General features: G+C 40.6%; 1 protein-coding gene across 1 annotated transcript in view; it reads left to right on the top strand.

The window, feature by feature from the left end:
• Positions 1–11560, top strand: part of EPB41L5 (erythrocyte membrane protein band 4.1 like 5) — a gene marked incomplete in the record, with an annotated part of 2576260 nt that overhangs the window by 1230456 nt on the left and 1334244 nt on the right. Inside the window, 1 exon segment of the mRNA XM_044060661.1 lies at positions 931–961. Within this exon segment, the coding sequence (XP_043916596.1) occupies positions 931–961 (31 nt within the window).

Genomic DNA, 11560 nt, shown 5'->3' with positions numbered 1-11560 from the left:
TATATCTTTATATACACACACACACACACTGCTACTGGTCCACTGAAATTTGTCTGCATATTGAGTTATGCTCATCATCTTTCTTTGTTCAAAACAGTAATCTTTATCTCTGCCTTATTGTACTATCTGTACTGACTCCATTACTATGCAGACTTTTCAAAACACTATTAAATTACTTTTCTGTACCATGTGTAAACCTTTACAAATGTCTTTGTTCACTAGACTTTTGTATACACTTGTAAAGTACAGTTTTGTCCTGCACTATTTATAAATCTTTGTATAATGTATCGTTTGGATTTTTTCTTCCTGGGTTTTAGCTGAAAAGGGATTTGTGGCCAGTTGGACTTTCATATTCAATGAATGCGATAAATAAAGTAAATAGTGTGACGTGTTATGTCAGAGCATACACCAGCAAGAGGTCCAAGTACCCGTGAGTATCAGAGCTCAGGAGAAAATCTGTGCTGGGCAGAGCAGTGAAGGAATTTTATACACACGCAGCTGAAGAGGAGTTTGTGAAATATCAGCTAATATCATGAGGTTATAAATGTTGAGTGGTTGCCACAGTGCAAGACCTGGCATTTGTACTTTTGTATTGTATGAAACACTTTAAACAGTTCCATTCCATTTTTTGTCATACCCATTGGGTTGCTGAATTTTGTTTTATCGCTGTTTATTTTGTGATCTGCCTATCCAAATAACTGAAAATGCTTTTTAATGCTGCGCTGTCTTCGGTGCAGTTTTATTTGTTTTAATTTCCCGTGTTAATCCTGAAGACTGTGGGCTGTAATATAACCTGCCCATCTAACAAAGACTAGAACGAACAAGAATTGAATTCAGAAGTCCTAAATTTGTTTTACTGACAATTTAGTTAACAGTGTATATATTTTGAATTTATGAAACACAAGTAATTTGTCTATTTTTATGTTGCAGTTAATCCAGTCCTTAAACTTCAAGACACCAGGCAAGTTTTGTTTTTAATTTTGCTTCTGCATGTTTTTCTAGTATGGTAAACAGCAATTGTTTAGAAACCTACAATAATTTTTATTTGGGGGAACTATATTCCTTAGTTCATGAAGTTTTTTGTAACATTGTCGTCTTCTTCTTCTTTCGGCTTTTCCCGGTTAGGTTTCGCCACAGCGGATCACCTTTCTGCTCATGATTGGCAGTGGAGTTTTACAGTGTCGAGTTGCTAGCCTGGCGCCCAACCCTTCCACAGAAGGCACCCACACACACACTCACACCTAGGGCCAATTTAGTGTGTCCAATCTACCTGCAGCATGTCTGGGATTTTGTAACATTGTCTGTTAACATTAATAATAAGATAAATGTTACTAGGTTTTGGCAAGTGTAGGCGTATTTTCCATTTCAGCTCTATTTTAATACAGTAGACATTTTGAAAATATTTGCTGCTTTTTCAGCCAAGTCCATCAGTATGAAAACCTTCCTGAGCTTCTACGTTTTTTAGTGCAGTCAAAAGGAAACTGATGCATTAGTCATGGTTTCTTTGTACGTGCTTAAGATTTCTTTCTGTGTATGTCAGTATTTTGAGGTAACTACTCTGTTGATTTCTTGTCTATTTGCTGCATGTTTTAGCAATGTTTGTAGGGTCAGTTTTTGGTTTGTATTTACTCTGAGATTGCTACACTTTGTAACCAAACTTAGTACTTTTTAAATTTTTTTATTTGTTTCCGTTTCTCTGAGTTGCAGTTACCTTGGAGTGAGAGTGATAAAGTAAGGGTGCAGAAGCTTGTTGCACACACAAAAAAGTTGTTTGCATATGGTGTATGTTTACACAGAAGTATATTTCTTTTACAGTTTGCCTGATGGTGTGATGTTCATGCAGTTCAGAATATTTTCTTGCCTTAAGGGTTTAGCAGATGAGTGCTAAAGGGTTGGCTTTGAGAAGACTTAAGGGAAGCATTGTATTAGTTCAGTTACTAGGACAGAATTTTATTGTTTAACAGTATCAGTTTATGTCTTGATAGTGGATTGTTTTTTTTTTGTATTTTTTATTAATGTTTTTCTCATATGTTGTGCCTGTTCAATTTTTTTTGGAAATGCATAGTTTGATAGACACTGGTAGTTGCTTGATAACTAATGCAAAGGCTGTATTTATTGGTAAAAATAATTTGTAGAAAACATTTAATGTTCATGTTGATCAAATGGAATAAACATATATATTGTGACTCATTTTCATTGTCAGTTTTTGATTTTTAATTGTGGGCCACATACAGTATGTTTTATGATCGGAAGTGTAGTAGTAAATTTTGCATAGCTATTCTAGAGTTACTGTTTTGTAGAAATTCTGTTTCTCCATGATACCTTGCTTTATTTAGTAGCCATTCTCCTTCCCAAATTGTTTAGATTTATTAATATAGCACAGTGGTATTGAATGCCCCAGCAGTTATTTTGTCGTCATGAACTTCTATACATTAGTATTTATATGTTTTACCATTTGCAGCTGTTGACTTCAAAGCAAGGAGAGGACTGCAGGAAGGTACTGAATGGGTGAGTCTTATTGAAATGGTGAGGGGCTTTATTATGACACATCAATAACCATCACTTTGTCAAACAACATAGAGCATCAGTCAGTTCTATCCACAGACTGCCTTATTCTTTCAGTTCCATCTTGGAGCCTTTTTTTTTTATTACATACTATTTATTCAGCAGTGGCTTGAACAGAAGTCATGAGAAAAGAAATAGTTCAGTCTTAGTTTTTTCTTTCATGAGAAAATACGTTGTTTCTAAAGCTTAATGCTTAACACTACAAATAGTAGCCCCAGTGACTTGAGATGACAAATGTTTGCAAGGATATACGAGTCCTGTATGGGAAAAGTGTTTGCTTCCCTACCCCTCCAAAATTGTTTACCTCCTGTGTTCCTCTCTGGTGTTAGTTTGCAATGAGAATAAAACCACAAATGTACACAGTTATACAGCTGAAGGTCTGTGGAGGAAATTTAAACACCAGTGTAAAACTGGCACACACATGAGGGAGTACTGAGATGGCAATATTGCTTTCTGTATGACTGACATTGGTTACTGTCATACACATCCTATCTAGAATATCACAGTCACTTGTTGTGCACATTGCTGCAGATTGTGATGGATACTGTAAGAAAAAATGGACAACTTGCTGCTTTTAGATTCGTTATCCCTCCACCAAAAAAAAGACAACAGTTATTTCCATCACAGACAACCCCAAGCCCCTCAATTAAGTCATTTTGGCTGTGCTTACCTCAGATGTCCGATTTGTGTGAGAGGAAAAAAAAAAAAAAACAACCACAGTAAAGTATTCCATCTGGCTTCACACCATACCTCTCAACCTGAAAACATCAAAAATCTGGACAAGGCCTGTGAAAAATGGGTATAAATATGTACACTGATTAGCGTAAACTTTGCATATGTAACCCCACCCACTCCAGTGGAATTGTGGGATACCAGCTTTCAAACGCAAACTGAAGAACAGACAACCAAAATATGGCACCAGAGCCCCCCTGCAGCCATTCCAATGTCCCATTACCTGGCTATTTCACCCCATTTACCATAAATACTAAATGCCAAAAGGGGCATTGTACTCCATAATGGGTCTTAAAAGGGAAGAATACAGGGATGTTATGACCTCCTTGCCCCTGGATGAGATACCCTTACTAAGGAGGTGGGCCATGTAGAAAGCAACATGATAAGCTGCCTCTGTATTGAAGAGAGGCTTCCATTCACTCCATGATGTCAGTAACTGTTCAGAATGAGAGCTGTGTATCTGATTTTATTCTGATAATGTAGGCACCAGCAATCTTGTCTGTGTATTAACCTCTGTTTTTATTGAAGCTTTGTGGATCATGGCCTCTACATTTATAGCTGTGCATTATGTTTTGTTTGTTACAGCAAAGTATGTTAAATTAAAAGAAAAAAATATTGATTTGTTTTAGCTATAGAGCTGCAATCTGGGCTTCAAATTACATAGCTCATATGATGATATACTGGCTAAATTCCCAACATGAGGTGGTCTTTGCAAATAAAACTTATTTAAAACACCTAATGTGAAGTTGTTCTATCTCGCCGTTCATTTTTTACTGATGGGTTCGGAGCCGATCCCTCGGCTCCAAGTCGGCACCTACTGCAAAGCTCTAGGATTTCAAGTAGCTCGAGGCCAAGACAACTCACATGGAACTTTATGGTAAGTACATAACTATTTAGGGTTCATTGCAAATGATAAAAAAAAATGGGATTTTTTTTCTACATTGTGATTCAATTTATTTAAATCACTAAAATATGGAGCACATCCTTCATTGCAATTATCTGACATCACATACCATCTCTCTTCTTATTCAGAGACGTTCACAGATACAAAGCACATTGCAGTAGCATTGCTACTCTTAACAGAACTTTCCTTCTTAACTGCTGTGATTATGTGGCTGAAGAACATGGAAGTCATGTTAAGAGCCGGTTAGAGGCTTGTTGGATTACAGTAGCAGCATTGTAGTGTTGTATATTACGTCGGAGGTGGTGCTTTAACTGATAAGAGTAAAAATAATTTTATTCATGGATTATACAATGACCCTGTAAGACTTCAATGTGAAAGGCTAAGCAGAAATCTTTTAAATAGTGATGTTGTTGTTTGTCTTTTTGCTTTTCCCGGTAAGGGGTCGCCACAGCGGAACTCCGGTCCGCTAATGATTGGCAGTAGATTTTTACGAAACGCCGAGGTGCTAGCTCGATGCTCAACCTTCAACGAAGGCATGCCCATTTATGCACGCATGTCTTTTGAACGCTACCCAACCGCATGGAGGACATGCAGACTCCACACAGAAGGCACTCCCAAGCCCAGCCTAGAATCGAACGGGAGAACCTCTTGCTGTGAGGTAACAATGCTACCACCGCGGCATCTAAAATGTAATTATCACCATAAAAAAGATCTGTTTAGTTTAGCTAAATAGGCTGGTAAGCTACAAATTACAAAATCAGTGGCAAATTTGTAGAACAAATTTATTTTAAAATTGAATATATCTACACCAAACTAGTTTTATTATGCAAGTGTATATAAAATAATAATTAATAAGTGTACATGGAGTCCACTCTTTTAAAGCCACACTGTTTAACATATTCCAGTTCTGTACATGTAGGCACTGGAGCATTCAAAAACACTTGCACATGAGGAACGTTGCCCAGACATTTCCACAAGGTCATTCTGACAAATTACAAGAGAAGTATTAAACTACAGTGGAATTATTTTATTAAGACTTGCCCATTTCTGATGATATTTATGGTCTCACTCTTCAATCAAAGGTTATGGGTAAATCAAGTAATGGCTATCATTTCCCATAGTCATAATGCGAACTCATTTATGCATATGTAATGTATCAAAATGTATTCTAATGAAAGAGACTTGTGTAGATCTTTTATCACTTTTTAGCTCTTAGTACCCTCTTACCAACCGGCAATGAAATACTTGACCCAACCAGAAGCAGTAACTTGCCGTGGGAGGGGGTGAAATCAGTGTTTCTGATATTAACAGGATATCATAGTTTAAGGCTGTTTTTTTTTTTAGTTTGATGGTCTAAATATACTAGTCTCCCTAATGAGTTTCCAAATCTGCTGTAGTTCCAGTGGCTAGATTGACATATGCTCCATTATATGTTTGTGTTCTGCAGACAGTGCACCTAGACAATTGTTGGCTTACTTCTGTGTGTGATGCCTTGTAAGCTTAGCACAAACCATTCCCATTGTCATGTACTGATATAGTAATGTTAATTTGCACTGCTCCAGTTTGGCTTGGTGCTGATCCATTATGCAGGCTCATTTCCACACATCTGATGTAGATTAATTCTAGTTTTGCTGCTGTGCCTTTCATTCTGTGCTTTGTATTTCATTTTAAGACACTGATAACTTGCATTTATATATTTCATTACTGTCTGTAAATTCAGTCATTTATAAAAAAATAGTCCATCTGGAGCACATTAATCAGTTATCAAAAAACAGACAACTATACAAATACTACACACACACACACACACACACACACACCGATTTTATAATAATGGACTGTGGGACCAAGAATCTTTAGACTACCACTGTTTCAACTACTTTCTGTCAGAAGAGTTCCTGAAAAAGTTGCCCTTCACTAGGACATATGGAGAAATAATACTCATCTTGTTTTACAAAGCATCACACACTTACGTTCTCTCTTTCTCACTCACACGCACACCAGTTCTCATTACCTTCATTCCTTTCACACACATCCACATCAGTTCTCATTACCTTCATTTCATTCACACACACACACACACACACACACACACACACACACACACACACACATCAGATGTTCATCGTGTTTCACTGTTGCAGTCATTACATTTGGGTAATCTGCTGGCAGGTTGCCCTCAGTTGGCCTGATTAACAAAGTCTTGGGTCCTGCGTCGGTTGCTGTCCCTTCTTCTATGACGTCAGATCGTCAGGGGTATAAAACATGCAGCCGACACCATTACATTAGTCTTTCTTGCCGCGCGGTGCCCAAAGCAGAAGCAGATGTTCATCGTGTTTCACTGTTGCAGTCATTACTCTTGGGTTATCCTGCTGGCAGGCTACCCTCAGTCGGCCAGAATTCCAAAGTCTAGGTCCGGCGTCGGTTGCTGTCGCCTCTTCCCTGACGTCAGTGCGCCAGGGGTATAAAAGATGCAGCCGATGCCATTTTCTCCCGTCTTTCTTGCCATGCGGTGCCCGAAGCAAAAGCAGTTCGCAAGTGCCGGTCGGCCAACTCCTGAGATTTTCAATTCCGAATTTCAGAACCAAAGTCTTCATTAAAGCTAAGCACCCCGTTGGGGAAACTTTTTTCTTGCTGCAGACTGATGTCAGAAAAAGTTAACAATTGTATTTCTTGTGGGAAGCAAATACCTCATAAGGATTTTCACTCTTACTGTATTCCTTGCCCTAGGCCCTGATAACGTTGCTAGCTGTCGGTTTTGTGCTAGATTTAACCAACGCACTATCAAGCGTCTGTTTGATTTTGCATTTCATTACTTTGGCCGAAGATTTAATTGTATAATGCCGTCGGACCAGCCGACAACCGGAGCTTACAAAAAACGCAAGGACAAGGAAAAGGATAGACATCTGAGGTCCAAAACCGATGACGAAGCCTCTGCTAGGCCAGTCGCCGTTTCTCAGTGAGATGCTTTCGCAGCCCGTGGCGCCCGCTACCTCAGAGCCACAGGCCGCTTCCGACTCCCACGTGGAGCCGACTGGGTCTCTAGATACTCAAGGTATTGGACACTTGGAAATCATTCCCTCTGATGGGTCCGGAGCCTCTGAGCAGGCATCGGCTTCTGAGGGTATCTACAGACCTACACACCTATATATTAAGCCATTTTCAGCTTCAAAGACTAAAGCAGCTCTAAAGACAAAGAAACAAGTACAGCATTCTCCTACTCAGACTTCCATGCCTAAAAAACAGATGCTTAAAATGGCAGAAGACCTCATTTCTTTGATCAGGGGCTCCCATCCCCTTCCTGATAACAGGCCTAGGCAAGAGACAGAGTGTAATTCTTCTGATCAGGTTTTTATTTCCTCTGATTCCTCTTCTGAACAGGATTACTCCATGCTTCCCTATGAGGATTCTGATGCTGAATCCATTCCTTCAGCCTCTCCTCCTGAGGATTATTCTTTTGGGGAAACCCTGCATACCATGAGGGAGCATTTCCACTGGGAGAGCCAAGATTATTCTGAATCTAAGAAAAGGCTCAGAGACTTTATGCTACATCCTCAGCACAGACCCCTTGCTATTTCACCTGTTCTAGACATTGTAGATGATTTATTTTCAGAGTCCGGCCTGTCCCCTGACTCTTTACCCCCTGCACCTGCTAAGCCAGACAGATACTACTGGGTCCCGGATTCTCATAAATTCCTATATAAAAACCCCGCTGCTGACCCAGAAACTATATCTCAGGGTCCCAACGGGGTTAAAGCTTCCACTGCAAAAAAAACTGTTCCCTCTGATAAGGATTCTAGGGCTCTAGATAGATGGGGGGAAAAAGTCTACACTTCTGCTACCCTGGCTGGAAGGGCTTTAAATTGTCAGTTTCATAAGCTTAAGTATCAGCAATATTTCATGTCTCTGCTTAAACAGAAATTGTTGACAAATACTGAATGTTCAGAGAACAAGGAATTGCAGGATTTATTGCATGCAGCTGAACAAGTGGGAAAGCATACTTTGCAATGTGCTTATGATTCACTGGAGGCCTCTTGCAGGGCCGCTGTTACAGGTTCTGTTATTAGAAGCCATGCTTGGTTAAAGGAACAGAATCTGCCTGATCATGTTAAAGCAAAATTATTAGATGCACCATTACAGCATGATACTTTGATACTAAAGCAGAAGAGGTGTTGAAAAAAATGGAGGATAAAGCAAAATCCATGCAGACAGTCAAGGATTTCTTACAGGTACAGCCACCCAGGTTTAGCAGGAACTGGCTTTCTAAAAATTGGTCCTTTCCAGTGTCAGACAGACCACAAAGAGGCAGATACAGGCGTCCCAGAGGCAGATCTCAGCCCAAAGGCTCATACAGGCCTAAACAGTGGGGTGCTCCTACCTCCAAAAGTGGAGAAGACAAATCACAACCTTACAGGAAACAGTCCCAATGACTTTCCTCTACCAGAACCAAGCACTTTTCTTTTGGCAGCCCCCTTAGGGGGGAAAACTAGCACTTTTTTCATCAAATTGGCAAATGGTTACCCAAGACAAATGGGTCCTGAACATAGTGTCCCAAGGATACAGGTTCCATTTTCACACTCTACCAAGGTCAAAAGGTATGCCAGACCTGCCACACAATCAATGGGCAGAGGCACAAAAACAAATTGCAGCTCTCATGGACATGAGGGCCATTCAGCAAGTACCACAACAAGAGCAGGGGCAAGGATTTTACTCCAGACTTTTCCTAGTACCCAGAAAGGACAAGACCTGGAGACCAATACTGGATCTGTCTATACTAAATACGTTTCTGGAAGTTCCAAAATTCAAGATGTTGACTCTACAACAGCTACTGCCCATGCTGGGCAAGAAGGCTTGGCTCGTAACTTTGGACCTAAAAGAGGCATACCTGCATGTCCCAATCAGACAGTCTTGCAGAAGATACCTCATATTCATAGCTGGCTCAATGCATTACCAAGTCTCTGCACTGCCCTTTGGCTTATCTACTGCGCCCAGGATCTTCACAAAATGCCTGGCACCAGTAATTGCGTTTTGCAGACAAAAAGGAATATAAATATATCTACTTGGACGACTGCCTAATTCAAGCAGAGAACAAAGACATTCTTCTAAAGCATCTGGCGTTTGTAAAAAGATTACTGATTGGCTTAGGGTACATAGTAAACGAAAATAAATCAAAACTAGTGCCCTCTCAAGAGATAATATTCCTGGGTGCAAGCTTAAATACAACTGCCCAGATGGCTTATGTCACGCTAGACAAACAAAAGCAACTGACTACCTACTTCAAGAAATTGGCAACAAAAACCCACTTATCTGCAAGGAAAATCCTGCAGGCCTTGGGTTTCATGGCATCCTGCATTCTACTAATTCCATATGCCAGACTGCATATGAGGAACCTACAATGGTATCTGAAAAGTGTTTGGACTCAGCATTGCCACAGCCTGGAGACAGTAATTGCACTCCTTCCTTGCCTGCAACAGGAGTTTTGATGGTGGGCAGAAGCCTGTCACCACAACAAGGGTCTGCCATTCAGTTTACCCACAGCCAGACAGACACTAAAACTTCAACAACTTCAACTAAAAGCTAAGTACCCCGTTGGAGAAACTTTTTCTTGCTCCTTACCGATGTCAGTAAAAGTTAATAATTGTATTACTTGTGGGAAGCCAATACCTCATAAGGATTTCCATTTGTACTGTATTCTTGCCTAGGCCCTGACCACGATGTACCTTGCTGTCGGTTTTGTGCTTTATTTAATCAGCGCACTATCCGTCGTCTGTACATTTTTGCTTCAAAATATTTCGGTTCTCGGTTTAATTATCCAGAAATTACGTCGGTTAACCATCCCACTACCGGAATTCTGAAAAAATGCAGAGAAAAAGACAGGGACAGGCCGTTGAGGTCCAAAACTGCCGACGACGCTTCTCCTAAGCCAGTCGCCAGTTCGCCGGTACTCAGTGAGGTGCTTTTGCAGCCCCTGATATCCGCTACTTCTGATTCGCAGGCATCTACTGAGACCAATTCGGTATGCTGCGAGATGCTTCACATATGGAACCCGCAGATGTCTCTACCTTGGATGGGTCTGGAGCTGCTGAGTAGGCACCAGCTTCTGAGGATGTATTCAGGCCCACAGACTTGCATATTAAACCAACTCCAACTTCAGTGCTAAGGCCTAAATCTCGGTCTGTCTCTAAAAAAACAACTTCCAGGCCACATGTTCAGGCCCCTATGCCTAAAAAACAAATGATCAAAATGGCTGAAGATTTATTTACTCTAATCAGGGGTAGTCAACCCCCCCCCCCCCCTCCAAGAGGCCTAGGATTGAATTTGACTATGAATCTTCTGAACAGGACTCTGTTTCTTTTGACTCTTCTAAAGATCTGGATTTGTCCATACCTACTTAGGAGGACTCTGCAGTGGATTCCATTCCCTCTGCTTCTCCGCCTGAGGATTTCTCTTTTGGAGAAACTTTACATACCATAATGGAGCATTTCCACTGGGAAAGTCAGGATTTCTCTGAATCCAAAAAGAGGCTTAGGGATTTCCTTCTTCCTCAGCATAGGCCTTTAGCTATACCTCCTGTTCTAGATATTGTTGATGATGTGTTTTCGGAATCCAGTATGGCCCCTGATTCCTTACCTCCGGCCCCTAGCAAACCAGACAGGTACTACAGGGTTCCTGAGTCCCAGAAATTCCTTTTCAAAAATTCTGTTGCAGACCCTGAAACCATTTCTCAGGGGCCCAAAGGCATTAAGGCTTCTACTGCTAAAAATTCTACCCCCTTCTGATCGAGACTCCATGGTGCTGGATACATGGAGTAAAAAGGTTTATACTACTACAACCTTAGCAATCGGGGCTTTAAACTGTCAATTCAATATGCTAAAATATCAGCAGCATATCATGGGACTGCTTAAACAGAAAATGATGATGATTTCTGACTGTGTGGAGAATAAAGATTTGCAGACTTTATTGCATTCAGCTGAACAAGTTGGCAAGCATACTTTTCAATTTGGTTTTGATTCTTTAGAGGCCTCTTGTAGGGCCGCTGTTACTGGGTCTGTGCTTAGAAGTAATGCTTGGCTTAAGGAGCAGTTTCTGCCTGATCATGTTAAATGCTCCTTTACAGCAGGACTGCCTATTTGGCAATAAGGCTGAAGAAGTTCTAAAAAAGATGGAAGATAAAGCTAAATCTATGCTAACTGTGAGAGTTTTCTTACAAGTGCAACCTCCTAGATTTAGTAGGCACTGTCCTACTAAGAACTGGTCCTTTCCAGCTCCTTCCAGAGCCACTACGACCAAACCCAGACATTCCAAAAGCACCAGGTTTCAGTGCCAAGGGACTTTCAGAACTAAGTAATGGGGGTGCTT

Source organism: Protopterus annectens, chromosome 2.part0 (genome assembly GCF_019279795.1).
Source record: "Protopterus annectens isolate FY-2018-M chromosome 2.part0, PAN1.0, whole genome shotgun sequence".
In the NCBI taxonomy this organism is placed as follows: Eukaryota; Metazoa; Chordata; order Ceratodontiformes; family Protopteridae; genus Protopterus; species Protopterus annectens.
The sequence above is the reverse complement of the archived record's forward strand: the minus strand, read 5'-3'. Positions and strand labels throughout refer to the sequence as shown.